General features: G+C 30.5%; 1 protein-coding gene across 1 annotated transcript in view; it reads left to right on the top strand.

Moving 5' to 3' along the window:
• The first annotated feature begins 75 nt into the window (after window positions 1-75).
• The window catches only part of cort (cortex), a 48,535-nt gene continuing 31,379 nt past the window's right edge, over window positions 76-17,231 (top strand). The window contains exon 1 of the mRNA XM_035081599.1: window positions 76-323. Within this exon, the coding sequence (XP_034937490.1) occupies window positions 243-323 (81 nt within the window). The 5' untranslated portion in view covers window positions 76-242. The remainder of the gene's footprint in view (window positions 324-17,231) is intronic.

The following is a 17,231-nucleotide window of genomic DNA, read 5'->3' as shown; positions in this document are numbered from 1 at the left end:
CTTTATTTACGTTCTAATCATGTAAATTCTACTAAATGAGTTGAAGTATAATATAAACACAGGTCGTCAGTTTAATTGAAACTGTCGGCTCGTTAATTTTAATGTCTCTAAGTGGATAATTATTATAGAATATAAATAATTTATTTATTATTTCGAAGATGTTTTAACTGATATTACATTATTTATTTTAAATATGTCGAGTGGTGTTAGAAAACAACAACTACCTGCACGCGATTTTCATCATGGATCCTTTTGATACTTCTTTGCTTGAAAACCCAGCAGAGTCATTTCTGGCATATGGTATGGAGAAATATACAACATTGGTAAGTCATTTTATGTATTATAACAGTCTTAAATAATTTTAAAGGTATATTTAGCATGTAAGTAATACTATAGTGCAGTAATTTATAGTAATACTTGTAATTACTCCTGAATGTTTATCAAGTTTATTTGATCTTTGAATCATTACCTTCATACTTTTTATGTTGGAAATTATTTCTCAATATTTTTATGATTAAGATATGTAAGTTGATTGAATCTTCCTATTCATTAATTGATATTAAATAATAGAAACATAAAATAGAGGTGTTTGTAATGGACTTTGAGAGTTTTAATTTTTTTTTTTAAGCTCTGAAACAAAGCTAAACTAAATAGTTGTTTTATTGAACTAAATAGATTTCTATCAGAATATTATTATGTATGAATTTTATCATTACTAGCACATCAAGAAAAATCTTTATTTATATCTTACATGTGTTATCAGTTATAAACAAACCCCATACTTGAATATGATTTAATAAATGAGTCATGCTACTAGATTTAATCTAAACTAATATAAGAAATAAAAAATGCTAAATAAATTGATTTACTTTCTCTGAGCAAAAATATTGCTTCTAATGTTTTAAAGACAATCGATTTGACCATGTTGACAAATAACTGATTAAATTGATCAAAACATCATCAATATCATTAACATTATCTATTGTTGAAATCATCACAATCAGGAACTTTTGTATTTGTTCTAGTTCTATTATAAGAATTTTGAATACCAGCTCAAACTAACTTGTCAGATTATCTAGGATAATCAGGTCAATAAGTAGACACTCCCTAAAAGATTGAAAGATAATTAAAGCGATAAAATTATTTTTTATTCACTTCCATAACAAGATTATCATCTTCCTTTTGTATCAATAATTTTCAATGACTCCAATTATGATGTTGATGATGATGAAGAACGTTGGACACTTTTGGGATTTCTAAGGGCATTGCGTTTTATCATTTATCAAGGCACATGCCGCATAGAAACCCCACTTTTGCCCCAACGAATAATTTACATAACTGCAATAATCACACAAGTGTCTTGTAAACATAAAAATGCACTCAGTATCATATGGAAAATAATTTTCTTTGCCAGAATGGTATGCAATGGCATTTACTTATAAAACAAAACTGTCATGATAAATAATGAATTAATATTAAAACAGACCATTAGACTGAAATAAGCAGAATCGTGATGTTTATCTAATTGTCTAATAATTTGTTAATTTAAGTGATAAAAATAATGAAGGTATGAGTTTCTATGAAAATAAGTGGAACGTTTCCTTGAATCGATTAATAGTTGTTATTATTTGATATCCCAGCAGGGCGAGGCAAGAAAGGAGATAGAAAAAGTACAGAGTATAGTGTAATAGACTATCGAGTATGTTTTTTATTTTTTAATTTTTTTTGCATTATAATGTCTATTTCATAATTGCCTTTGCCGAGTTGGAACGTCTGTGCTCGGCAGATTAATACCGATGAATTACTGTTTAGTGCGATAGTAGCCATGTCTGTACCACGCTCCGTGTGTTGCATATAATCGATGCATCACAGATAAGATGGAAACAAGGTAAAAGAAGTGAAGAGGAGAAAGGAGTACGGAATAGACCCAGGGAACTCAATTAAACCAAATTGCATTGGCGATGACTCGCGAATTTCATGGAGGATTTGATCTCCTTGACTTCATAACCCACCATTCTTCTTCTTTTTCTGCTCATGTTCTATGTAGCATTCTCTGTATTATGAGCATTATTCGATATTTCTTGCTTGCTGTATGGAAATAAAGTTGTAATCGATGATATAGTGGGGAACTTAATGAGTATTACTTAGTGATAAAGGAGGCATTTTGTAGATGAGTTATTAATCGGTACTTGAGAAAAACAGTGAGTTAAAAGGACGAAGAAGCTGTTATTTGATGATTTTTTTTAAAGCTGAAATCTAATTGATCAGGAAATTATACTTTTTTAAAAGGATTTTATAAAAAAAGTGGTTTTTAATGAGAAAAAAATAATAGAATGATGAAAATAAATAAGAAGATGTAAAAATATTTGAGAAAGAAAAGTTATTATAAGTTAATCAGTGGTAGAAGCACTTTTCTTGATCATTAAATGAATTCTCTTAAAGAGATTCTTGAAATATCAATCAGAAAAAAATGCTGTTTTTATCGAATAATTTAATTAAATATAAATTTCATCTTCATTAAAAGCTTTTGTTTTGTTTCAATTATATTAAAATTTATATATATTTTTCTTCAACTAAATAAAATATTTATCATCGACTTCAAGTTGGAGATTTTTTCAAAAAAATTTGCTGATAAAAATAAAAAATATTAAATGGAGTTGATTAAATCAGGTCTTATGAAAATATTAGATCAATATAAAATATAAAAATATGATGAAATAAGTTAATTCTTGTAGGTTTATTTGTATTTGATATCCTGGTGTGTGCTGTTTATTCTTGATTTTTTCTATCCAGATGATCGAAATAAAGCTGTAATCAAAGACATAGCGGAAAATGTAATAAATTTCAAGATAAATTATCTCATGATGGTATTCTTAATTGCTAATTATTTATCCAAAGTGGTGCGGCAGTTTAATGAGAGAAGAAGAAGTTCGAAAGGTTGAAAGAAGGAGGAAAAAAGAGAAAAAGTTTCAAAGACGTTATCCTCTTTCACGCTTATCGTCGCACTCACTTTTTGCTGCTCGTTAACGACGCCTCGTAATTGTCCCGAGCACAAGTTACTTTTATAACTCTCATAGCTACTCGAATTATAGTCGATTAAAATAACATATTATCTTTTCGTTTATTTATTTATTATTGTTCCTTCAATCTAATTGATGAATAAATTTTATACGAATAAATTTAAATATACTTTAATTCAGCCATTTTTCTTATAATAGTCTTTGATGTTATAAGAAAACCAGATGCGCTTGCATATGTGATCACACAAAACTCGTTTGCGTTTTTCATTCCATTTAAATTCAGCTGTCCTTTTACGGCTTCTTCGGTCTCCAAGACTTGAACTACTGGCGTTGAACTCGCAGGACCTTTTAGTTCACCTTTAGAATAGTCCACTGTTTCACTGTATTCCTAGTATTTCCTTAGATGCACGTGGAATTGTCTAGTGTTCTCGACATTGTTTGCACAGTAGGGTTCTTTTGCCAAAGTAATTGGATATTTAGTATTTATGATAATTTGATTATAGATATGCGAGATTAGGATTAAGAGAATGGAGACTAAAACCATTAAGTACAATGGAAATTCTGTGAACTAAACACGATCATTCCCACGAACAAACAAAAATATAATCATTACTATATTAGCTTGCTAGAGTATTGTTTCCTTTATTGTTTTAAAATAACTTATCTTCGGCATTGATTTATAATAATAAATTATTTTTTTTGTTCAATCTTTATTTGACCAGTTAAATATATCATGATTAAAGTTGCTTTATTTATGCAACATTAACTCGATAGATTTTTCAAGATGAGCTATTACATCTGATGAGAATGAATTAAAATATATTATGAAGATCAAGTTCCAATTTTTTATTTCAATTCTTCTAAATCGTACTTTCTCAACAGGTTCTGCATAAAATTCTGAGAATTAAATGTGAACAAAAGAAACAAACTATTACCCCTTTGGAGGTTACAACACTCTTCAGTGCTTACATGAAAACTCATGTGGTTGTTCGACCTTGTTTTTGTTCAAATTCAACATAAACTATACCTCGTATTGCAACTTTAAGTATGTAAGAATTCTTCATTTTATCTACTTGTTGCATAATATATTAGTTCAGTCTTACATAAGATTCCAACTTTATCTTGATAACTATCATTGATAGATTAAAAAGAAGAAATGATGTTTCTTATTTAAAATTTGGAATTCATCATATCTGATGATGTTGATGAAGGTACCAGAGGCAACTTGGGACTTAGCAGGCCAGTAGGATTCGATAGCAGCCACCACAAGACTACTAAGGCCCAAATCAACCCCAGTAAACATCTTCTTGAACTCTTCTTATACGGGGCAATCGACATAGGGTCAAGTTGTTGCTGTAAAAAATGAATGAGATGGTAAGATAAGTTGGATAGCATTACTGTATATGACCATGGAGTTTCGATTTGTTGAGATAGCCAGAACTGGTCGACTCTCTTGGCACGATTATGCTTTGGTATCGCTGACGATTATCAAGATTCAGAATTCCAGCGGCTAGTATTTATTGCGCGTGACATGACGCACTTATAGAGAGATTCAGGATCATTGGTGGGGACTTGCAGACATTACAGTTTGTACCTTCAGGAAGCTTTATCCAAGACTGTATTCAAGATACTTGAAGTTAAATCCGATGACATAAACTTTAAAAACTCTTCCTCTCCTTCTTTTCTTTGTTTCTTATTGCTTGCGATAACACAAGGTAATAAAGAGGTTACAGGTTTATTTCAAGAGTTGAGAAATAAGATGTGATAGCTTGGTATAATCTTGAAAATGGTATTTCGTTGGAATACTAGAATTTAACTTGAATATTCTAGATTAGATATTGGAGAAAGAGTATGATTATTATTTTTAGCTTTTTGTAAATTCAATTTCTTTCTATAGATAATTTTAAACAAAGATCAGACATGGAAAATGATATTTAGTTAAAAGGAACTGAAATAAAATAATTGGCTAAGAATATTTTTCTTCAAAGCTGCAGAGTTTTTTAGAGAATTAATTAATAATCAGGAATTAAAAAACTACTAAGATATAAATTAACTTACCAATGAGACAGAATAAACTTAAGGATAAATATTATGTCTTCTATTATTAAAAGAATGACTAGTATTATCATCAAACCTCATCATGAAAATTATGATGTAAAAAAGCTTGGTTGAATGTTTCTTTCTGAATCTACTATAATTAAAGTAGTATCCAAGCTAGCATTAACAGCTATAATTTATTAAACTTTTTATTGAACAATATAAAACCTCTTTCTAGTTCACTTAAAATCATATTTCAATAGTAGTTAGAGCTTTAGGATTTTTTAATACATAATAAAATCTTTCAAAGCTAATGTATCAAAGTCATTCCAACCCCTGGAAGGTCCAGTTATTGCCATAGGGTGTAAGTCAAAGAAAGGACACAATAGTAATATTGTAACATTCACATTCCGCTTCTTAACAATGAAAACAAAGAAAATATACTTTTATTATTATTTAAATAAATTAATCATTTACTTTTTTGTGGTAATTAATATGCTCACATGTAAATGATAATTTTCTTCAGCTTCCTGCTTTAGAAAATAAACCGTGCCCTTCTTCTAAAATTTATTTATTTATCATGAATAGGTATTTTAATAAAAATGTGAATTTTATGAAATAAATAAATGACTTTCAGTGATAAAATTAATGGTAAATATCAAGAGGTTCATATGAATTCAATTAGAATAATGAAAATAAATTCATAAATAAAGTTAAGAAATATTATTCGATAAAATGGATAATTTATAAAATAGTTGGAAGAAAAAGGAAGGTGGGGAAATAAGATGATAACAATTTTTGATCATCTCAAACCGGTAGCTTAGAGTGCATAATATCGTGGCAAGTCATAGTAAAAGAGTAGAATTCATGTAGTGGTTAAAGAAGGATAAGGAGGATATCATTAACATAACTACAGAATCCTTGGGCGTTTACTCGTTATGCTACTGCAAAGTTGTGCTTATTATTCTATTGCACGTGCTATCTTTAACCAGCTATCGACTTACTTACGATTATACTCGTCGACTAGACGCGATGGGAATAAACATAGCTATAAGTTTAAATATACTATTGAAACTATTGGTATGGATTTCAGCTGATTGTGAGGTTCTTCGCCAAGACATTTATATTTATTTTATAGTCTTGATCGTTCTTGCAAAGAACTTGTAAATGTCTTACAATGTTTATTAAGCACACGATTAAGTTGAAATAGTTGAAAAAAAAATTCAACTTTTCTTCACATTCACCTTTCCTTGACACACGCAGGCGCATGAAACAGTCGAATCACGCAGGGAAAGCGCTTCCATACCCACCCACTCCACTTTTCCGAGTTTTCTCGTCATGGTCACACACTAAAGTATTCACTTGATGCTCTCAGTCACAAATTTCTTAGAATTTAATCACTCTTTTCACCTTTATTACCATATTTCTTGAATTCACTCAACTGTTTATCCTTGCTACTGCATCCACCGCATCTTTTTTTAACGCACTCTCGCGATAAAATGAAACGTACAATGGTGTGTATATTAGTGTGTGTGTGATGTAGATGAGATGAGGGGTAGAGAAATAACAAGGGTACGAGAGTAAAAAAAACAGAGATGAGAGAAGGGAGAGAATGAAAGAGAAAGAAAAATCGATAGAGCTCGTTCCTGCTTTTGGCAACCCTTTTTTTCCAACGCCAACTTGTGATTATCGTCTCATCCCCTTTATAAGCCACACCCTCTTCTCATCATTACGCGGTACCACCTATGGGATTCATGAGTCATATTAAAGAGTTGCATTTGCCATGGCGTACTTTAAGGGTCAAAACTCGACTGTGAGTTTTCGAGAAGGTACTTTTTCGAAAGGCGGAGTATAATTTCAGCCACTCCAGGGGGTGGAAGCTTAGGGTGAGTGGGGAAAGACGCTATGGCCGATCTTTTATCTCTTTTCAATTATCCTTCTCCTTTGTTTTTATTTTATTAATAAATATATAAGATTCTATACATAAAAAAAGACGTTTGTTGTTTAGATAATTGATTATGGAATTAAAAAAAAAAAATTATCGTTAAAATGATAAGAATTGAATATTTATTTTTAATATCTTCTTCAAGACTTTTAGAGGTTTGTTCATATTGTAAATCTAGGAATATTCAAGTGTTTAGTTGAATATCATAAATTACAAATAGCTTTTTTGATAAACAGATAAATGGAGAATATTGTACGGTAATTTTTAATAGTTAATTTACAGTAAAATTTACTAGCAACAAAAAACAATAAAAATTACCATTTTTTTTAGCGATTTTTACTGAAAAAAACAAAAAAAAAACTAGTAATGTTTATTTTTTTTGCTACTACATTCAATTGAAAATTGACTACTAAAAATTACTATAAAATTCTTTTCATGCAGAAATGTTTAATTTTATTGAATTAAGAAAACTAATTAATTAATTTGATAGTAGAAATTAAAATGAATTTCTAAATTTTTTTTAAATTTATTAATAAACCTCTAAAGCTCACTCCATTTGTAAAGTAAATTTAAAAATCAACTTTTTACAAATAAAGTGACTAATGGTTTTTTGTTTTCTTGAAAAATAATTAAAAACTGACCTTACTTGATATAAAAAATTGATAATTTGTTGATCATCAGGTTTCTAAAATGCAGCAAGACGAATGCCTTTATTTATTTAGGGGTGAATGCGAAATCGGTGAAAATAAAGACAATCTCTTTTGCTAAGTTAGTTCGTGACAATTAGCCTTCATGAGATGCAGCAGTTTGAATGGGTCTCTAAATAAACTCGTCAAGTCAGTTTCAATCTCTCTCACTCTTTGTCGGTCTGTAAAACGAGAACAAACAGAGCATTAGCCGACGATGAAGCAATTATGATCATCATATAAGAAACATGAACACAATATTTTTATACTTTTATTATTATTATTTCATATATTTTTTTGAAGAGTTGGTATACGCACGTAGTGTAGATAAAATTTTTACAGTAAAGTTACATAGTCATGAATTTGTTATTAAGTTCTTGTATCTCTGTGTTGTATCCATAGGTTGTCTATACTGAAAATATCTCGTCATGGTGAATTAAAAGTTGAGGGATTTTCTATTCCTTACGCAGTCTCCACCCATCAAGGAATTTTCTTGGATACCAGGCGTGGCTTGAGTCCCTCGTATTCACATCAAAGTGACAATCCACAACGGGCGTGCAATTACGGGGCAAAGGAAAGTTGAATAAGTGTGGGTATTATATAGAGCTGGTCAAGCATAGAGATATATAAAGAGAGGGCAAGATGCTTGATCCGTAAATGGCGAGAGGAAGAAAAGTGAGCAGAGGAGACGTCGTCCCCGAGTGATTTAGCGATCGGTGGCTCACGGGTGGCGCGCCTTGCGATTTCTCGATCTTGCAAAGTCCTTTTCTCTCTTTTCTCCGAAGACGCGTTGGAATAGTAGAGAAGCGCCGCGATCCGATTTATTTCGCATCGCCTCGTCTCTCCTTCTTTACTTTTAACTCATCTTGCTCCATTCTGAAAGCGTCTTCTCATTTTGAAGTGACATGAGTAACGAACCACTATCCCCAGGAAAATTGATACGACGGTAACGAGAGGATATGTGAGTTGGGTATATATCAAAAGGTGGAATGAGTTCAACAGAGACAAAGAGAGAACAAGATGACAAGTAATTGTTGAAATTTAATATAATATTGCTTTGAGGAGATTTACGGTTCATAGCGATTCATATATCACTATTTAGATGTAGGAGTTTAATGGAGTAAAGAGCTATCGTCATTGTTGCATACACTGTTTCATTTGTTTGTCCATTTAACAAATGTTATTGATTGTTATAATAAATTGTTCCGAGGTTTAAGTTATTGAGATAAATATACCATTTGGTCTGGTGAATGTTTAATAATTGTATAAAAGTAATTGATCATTCAAATTTGTTGGTACTAATTTTGAATAAAAGCTAACAGTAGGAAATATTTTTGTTAAATAAGTTTGAAACTGCAAATCTAGCGTTTAAAAAGTCTTTGTAAGATGTCTAATTATAAGAAGATTATAGGATTGAGATGAATAAAAATAATTGTAGGAAAAAAGGAAATATTAATATTTAAATGTAAGAAAATGATATTTTTTATGACAGTTGGTACTGAAGCGTAAAATATTTGTATGAAAAATAACGTTAATAGATATGAGATTGTGTTATTAATCGAAAAGACACATTTACATGGCTTCCTTTTATCGAGTATAATCTCGTTATCGTAGCACGTGAGATAGTTAAATCTTGAGAACCACTGAAAGAAGCTTACTGAGAGAGTGTACTGTAGGTTTAGAGATAAGAGAGTCGTGATGTTGGGTAGCCAAGGTGGCTACTCTCAACGTCTAGATACGCATCTCATGTGCCCCGAATTAATAAATAATAATGCAATATCGTCTGGGGTCGTAGAAGTCGGATCGAGCGACCACTTGGTGGCTTCTTTAGAGTATGCAGAAGTAAGAAGATATGCCAAGTTAGTGAATTTATATGAATAGCAAGTAGTACAAATGATGGTTAGATGATACTTTTCACAAATAAATGAAAAAAAAATGATCATAATCATAGCTATAATCAAGTTTAATTATTCATGATTATAAATTCAACTAGAAATCAAGATTCAATTTTATTCCCTTTTTCGGTAATTAATTATTTAAAACTCTATTTTATCAACTTATTTTTCAAGGAATAATTTTTTGTTAAATTCAAAACTGTAAATTTGAGGTTTACTACACTAGACTCGACACTGCTGACCAGAATATTATTACTCTTTTGATGGATTTCAAAGAGTTCAAGGGCTATATCAGTATTCATCAATAGGAGAAAGTAGACATGAAAGAGTTTCAAAAAGCTTGTTACAATTTTTTTCAACTTTTAAACAGACAATATCAAGGTTAAATAGAACATCTAGATGTTAAATATCTTAATCATCATTATTTTTATCTACAATTGATAACAACACCAAATTTTTTTTCCAAGTAAACTTTACAACACTCAGTCTGCAATATTTTTTATTAGCGTTAGAATTTTTTTTATTAACAAAAGAGTAAATAATGATAAATGTTCAAATAAATTAAAAATGGCTCATTCTTTCTTTTAAACGTTAATTATAGTACATCAGGTGTAATGCCTAAATGTAAATTGCATCCAGGGCGTCAATGTTTATGAGTGGTAGTATATACCACTCATTTATTCGTGTCTCAAAGATTAACGCCAGTCGCAAAAAGTTTATTGCATTATAATAATTTATTACGAAAAGTTCTTCATGGATCATCGCAAGACATTCTCTGTATCTTTCTCTTACGTATATATATATATGTATATAACATGGGGATGTCATGCGTCCGGTTTTTCATCCGCTTCACTGCAGGTTATTCATGCAGACTACCGGTTCGACGTAATCCCGACCGTTCTTGGCTCGCTGGTCCAACCGACCGCCGACGGTTATTATTAATTATTAAATGGGAAAGATCTTCGATAGACTATACTAGAGTCTGTCTAACTGTCCAGCGCCTTCGCAAATGTCTTGTACACGTCGTTTTGATCTATCAAGACTTACAGACACTTGCGATAAAAAAACGATCCAGCAAGTGTTCTTGAACGCCGATAGCGCGACTCCCTGGAGATTTTGTTCTTGGAATATTAACTTACTTTTGTTTTCCTTCTTTATTCGTTAAAATATTAAAAGAACAGATGATTAGGTCAGGAATTATGTTAAAGAAAAAGAAACTTGATAAATATGGAAAGTACAATTTTAATCAATCATTGATCAAAGATATTTCGTGTTATTCCAATCAATTGGTTTTTAATACTCGTTTAATCAATATACTTACGACGTCATTCTATTTCTTATCTTCTTGATTGGTTAATGTATACCTAAATACCTCACGTGAGTGATAAGAAATAGACTTGTGATATCAAAAAAATTACGTGCCAATATTTAAATTTCGAAGCATGAAAGTTACTGAGTGTACTTTCAATCAATTAATTAGTCTCTTGAGTCGTTCATGTTGATCGATAATCAATTTTAGTCGTCAATTATTGAAAGCGTGTCAATAGTTAAGTTGATAATTAATGCAAATTTAGATTTTATTACTTCAAAGAGAGATTATTATTATTATTGGAACTTGTATTATCATTTCAATGTAGACAAATTACATGTATTTTAAGAGTTAATTATTCTGTCTACCTGTAAAGTACATGTAAGTTTTATATATATATATATATATATATATATAGTTCATGTGTAATTATGTAGGATATGCTTTCAGATATTTTCTTTCATATGTATAATTAGCATTGATTTTAAATGTTTTTCTTAGACACTTAACAGAAGAACTTTAGATCTAATATTATTAACAATTTTCAAATAGATGGAAAAATTTATTTTTTTTTATTATTTAATCATTGAAAATTACATTGAATTTTGAATGAATAAAACCATGAAATTAAAAGAGAAGTTTAAATACTGGTATTAGTTACGTTTCGTTTAAATGTGTAAAATGACTATAATATTTTAAGTACCGCTAGATATAAATATAAAAGAATCTAGAGTAAAAAAAATAATGAGTAATAATAAAATGAAATAAAAAAGATGAAAATTACAGGAAATTTTCAATTACACAGTTATTTTTAACTTAAAGATAATTTATTATAACTAAAGCTACTAAAGTTACATACTCATTTTGTTAATGAACTTGGAGTTGTTGAAGAACTATTTTAATCAATAAAGTAAAAAAAATTTTAGCTTATTAAATATTGCATATAATTTGTACTTCATTTATATATAATTATCTATTTATTTTATTAAACTATCAAATTATATATAAATTATTGTAAACTTTTATGAATATTAAAAAGTGGAAAATAAGTTATAAAATATTCACTGTATGTATGAAATTTTTATATAGGCTATTGAAATAATTATTAATAAATACACCAACATAATGAAGTCACTTTTATCAAGTTTATCTAAATTAAAATAAGACTCTTTTGATTCTTCAGATTTTTATTTCACAATAAATGTTTACCAGTTCATTTTTTAATTGACTATGTATGGAATATCCCTTAATTATACGGTATCAGAAAGCAATTATAAAAAATAACTATCAGAAGAAGCTGTAGATTGCTTGAATTTGCATCAAAAGCATCTTTGAAGCAAGGACGTTTCGAGGTATTCCTGAATATACATATATATCAATTTTATTTTCCACTCAATTTAGTAACATAGTTGAGAGTGATCGCACCTTGGACTCCACTTATACGACCTCGTGACTTAATCACTCCCAGTGGATGTTTATGAAGAAAATTGCCGGAAGCTTTTGAAAAAATCAGCGGAAGAAAAAGAAAATTGCTGTGAAATGAATGGGTGTAAAGAATCATTTTGAAAGAAAAAAAGGAAATATTACTTTGCTATTATTATTACAGCTATGGATATACATAGAGTTAGAATTTTTCAAAAACTTGGTTTCTTTTCAAGTATCACTTATTCAACTCTAAAATAAAATTATGTTATTAAACGACCTTTTTTTCTTGTAGATATCAAACTTTCTAACTAATTCAATAATTATCATTATCGTGTAATCAAACTTTTTGGATTAATGACAAAATCAGGATGTTTGGCTTCCTCATCGAGACATGAACTTCCTCAATAGCCAACCAATTATTTCATCTGCATGTCGCATATCATTGTAAACTCTTAGAATGGTTGATTTTGTTCAGTCTTTAGTATCAGTTTATCACCAAAAAAATTTTTTTTTCAATATATTAATACTCAAGAATGTTATGAAAATGATGGTGTACTATCAGCATGACCTTTCGTACTTCTTTCTTTCCCAAAACCAGCAGATCTGGTTCCTAATTGGTCAACAGGAAGTCAGAATGATTCCAGTTCATATATTCAACATGCGTGCAATAATATACTTATGTATATCTTAACGTATGGCAATTTTTATAAAACTTAACTGGATACTTCCTAGACTAGACATTACTTTGGCCAACATAATCTTAAAGTTCACGCTGATAAGAGGGTCTCAATAAATACTTGGCTAATGGATCTGGAAGCCAACAATGCGACATACGCGGAAGCTTAGGTAGAGAAAAGAAAAAAAAATAGATAGCCAGAGCAGACGTAGCATGAGAGGCTATCGCATTCATTACACGTTATCTCTCAGCTCCTTACTGGCTACCGCGGCGTCTTTTTTCCCTTTCTACCCTCATCTTCTAGATTTTCATCCATTTAATCAGCTTCAGAATGTGAATTAAATTAATTCAATTCTATTTTACAATACATTGCCATTTTTTTATTATAATTCTTTATAAGCATTCTTTTTAGCATGATAGAGTTCAAACATTGACTGATGTTAATTCAACATGTTTGATCAATTCCTCTAGTTTCATATTTCTAATAATAATCTTAATATACACTTCAATATAGATGTAAATTAAATGATTACATCCTGTCTGAAATGACTTGGATGTACTAGTGAAATAAAGTTGGAGTAATAAATTTAATATCCAATCAGCTTACATCTAAAACACTTAAAACCGGTCAACATTTTCATTCCATCAGCATCAAAATCATCAAAGTTTGATGGACTACTAGATTTATCTCGACCAAGATGAACAAAAATGGATATTTTTATCAGTTAGCTTGGACAGTTTTAAAAAATATATCCATATGTTTAATTAAACCAAGAGTATTCTAGTGTTGATAAACTTGAAAGAAAAATTTCATTAGCATTCTTTAGTTTGGATAATAAAAAAAATATATAATTTTTGAACAGTTGATTTCATTCTCGAATACATAGACCTTTGTTCGCAAAAAGGGTCGAAGTTGATATCCTGGTAGGTAACAACACGAGAGAGCTCTTGAAAGGGCAAAAGAGAAAGAGATAAGTGGTTAAGAGCGACGCTTAAGTTACGAGCGAGTTAGCAGCGATATGATTACACGCGGCTGTCCATAATAAAGTCAAAGAGTACACCAGGAAGCCCGATTATACCTCTTCACGACTTCCATTAACCTTGAATTTAATCGGATTTTTCAAGCTCAACCAACCGTGCTTATGATAAGAAGAAATATGTGCACTCTTCTTTCGATCTATTTCATTTTATTCTTCTGACTGCAATCTTATTTTTTGTCGATTCGTTGGAGACATTGCACCTTGCAGTTGATCCAACTACCCTCAGAATGTAGAGCACTTGACCACAGTTGTGGTTTCATTAACCTGACTTTCAATATTTTTTTCTTCACGAGACACTGATCCGAGTGATATTTTATTACAAACTAAGTAAAAACCACTGTAATTGTATTAAATAAAGCTCTGGTAATCAAATCATCCATAGAGAACTGTCGAGTAGATCATTAATGAGAATTTCAAGTATTGAATATGATTAAATATAACATCCAGTTGCTTTTTGTCATTAAATTTTTGTTCTTATTTCAATTAATACCATGTTTTTATTTATTTATCTCAAGAAGAACTTGTTATATCAATAAAAAATAACCACCCAGCTACTTGAGTTCATTTTTTTGCTACTGAAAAAACTTGTAATCCAGTTGAGTGAAATGAAGGTTCAGTTGTTTTGTGTATACTGTTTGAAATTAAAAGCTAAACTTAACGACTGTTGATTGATGTGATTGTTAAATTTAGACAGTCAAGTTGAATTCTGCAAAAGAATATGATATTAATATTTATTCGAATTTGATGTAATAATTTTGCAGATTTAGCTGCCAAATGAAGATTAATGTAATACTCTAAACGCCAACTTGCACATAATTTGACACCTACGTTCAATGACAAATCTGCCAGTTGTAAAAATAACATTTAAATGTATTGCAACAAAGCACGAGGAAAGTGAATCTGTGAATTTTCTCTGTGTCAAAAAAATATACATTGATATTTTTTTCGAAAGTCCTGGGCAGAATCATTAAAAAGGTTAGGGAGCATCTGGAGTCTTGGCTTGATGGTTTATTGAGTATATCTGCATGCAATATTAGTATCGACGTGGGAAGGAAGACAATGGTCACATAACATACAAGTTCCTTATCCTGGCGCTCTTTCGAAGAAAATCGAAGCTCCATCTGTCCCACATCTTGAGAGTAAACACCTTAGACCTCCATCGTGAAAAAGATCCAAGTGTTGGAGACAAGCGAGGAAGATATCAGTAGAAATAAAGCGTTCTTGGTCCTGTAAATTTTCTTGCTCCTTCATTCGCTTCCTATACTTTCGCGTACATTTTATATTTGATCTTTTCAAAGGAATTACCATGAGGACGGAAGTAAAGTGAGGGTCAGGCCATGACTATCAACAGAAAAGTCTTATTTTATTTCATTGCATTCTTACGCCTTACTATGGGGACACCCACGTCACAGCCCTTTGACCTGACACTTCCTCCTCTTCACCCACGCGATCAAAACATCTCGACAAACTTGGTTAAACATTCTTCAATTGTGTGCGACAGTAATACTTAACATAGAAAAATCATCAACAAAATTATGATTAATTCAAGATGTCGTTTCGTCTTATACTACTGTCAGAATACGTAATGGGGATAGAATACAAGCTAATCGTATAAAAGAATTAAGATTTTGACATTGTCGTAGTCATTTTGATGACGTGCATGCTAAACATACTGAACATATTCCACTATAAAATTCATATTTTTAGCTTTCTTTTCATTAATATCTTTTTTTTTTTTTATTTGTTTTCTTAAGAATAAAATGTTTTTTATTCATAAGAGATTATAAGAAAAGCTATTATTTGAACCTAATTATTTTTTAATTACTATATAAAACTGTCCAGTAGTCAGTAACATTCAGACTCTAGCTATCAGCACTATTCATTATCTCTACCCCACATCTCCAGACATTTCAACCTGATATATAAAAAATAAATAATCATTAAAAAATTAATAAAATAATAATTATCATAATTTGATGATAAAAGTTTAATCATGTTGCTGATGAGTATGAGAAAGAATGATTTTATTTTCAACATTTCCATTTCTATGCCACGACCACACACAGAATGGTATACTTTGGTTGGTAAGCCTTCACGCAGTATATCATAATATGAATCCTGGGGATACTTAAATCGACAGGGTAACGTTTTATAAATGCTGTCAAACTGATTGTACAGCCTACGGCAGTTATATAAAAAGAATAACATAATTCATCCTCACGTGTCAGCACAAAAGAGTCCGTCCATCTTCTCTTGGCTTCTTCTCTCATTGCTACCATCTTATTTATATCTTATGATAACTTGAATTCTCTTCCATATCACAGACTCGCGATCGATGTCCAACTAATCTTGCGCTGTCTTTCTGTCAGTTGTGCTGATGACTAGTGGAAGTTAGCGTGAGAAATTGACTTTTTCTTTGGAGATCAACGACTGTAACCAGGTGTACTCTTGTGATTTATACCTTCAATCAGATCAGTTGCAGATTTATGTCTTAAAATGTCTCAATCACTTAATTAATTCTCCCAATTTATTTTATTGATTGTTCCAAGTTTAAATTCAATTCTTTTGTTTTGTCTTTCATGCAATGCGTTTATACTCGTCACGCGCCGATTATTTGAAATCTGGTTAAACTTATATTCACATTGTGACACATTGTGATTAATTACTAAAGAAATTTCTCACGCAAATCCTCTCGTTAATTCCCAGCAAATTTATTCGTAGCAATTAAACTTTGATATATATATGTATATATATTTATTAGTGTATATATGTATATATCCATGTGTCCACAGAAAGAGAAATATACATCAAAACAGGGGCCATATCGCGCAAATATCGATTCTCGAGTCTCGTGATCCGGAATAACTGGAACTCGCAATCTCTTATTTTCTCTTTCTCTCATTCTTGTTCTCGAGAAGCAAACACGCGGTATGTAGATCGTTCTAGATCACTGACGATCGAGAGACTACATCCCGCAGTCGATCGTGAGAGAACATCCATCGCTGAATTTGAAATTACTCTCTTGAATTTGTCCCACTAATTTTTTCACTAGCATGTACACTTTCAATAACTCGCTATACCTTTGTTTTTTACAGTTATTTCTTTCCAATAATCATGGGAAAGTATTTATTTATCCGCAAATTTTAATTATAAAAATAATATTAAGACTTCTGGAATATTTTATTTAGTTTCCCTTTG

This window comes from Chelonus insularis, unplaced genomic scaffold, assembly GCF_013357705.1.
Source record: "Chelonus insularis isolate UGA/USDA-ARS -01 unplaced genomic scaffold, ASM1335770v1 contig_324_pilon, whole genome shotgun sequence".
In the NCBI taxonomy this organism is placed as follows: domain Eukaryota; kingdom Metazoa; phylum Arthropoda; class Insecta; order Hymenoptera; family Braconidae; genus Chelonus; species Chelonus insularis.
This window is presented reverse-complemented; position numbering and strand designations above follow the sequence as displayed.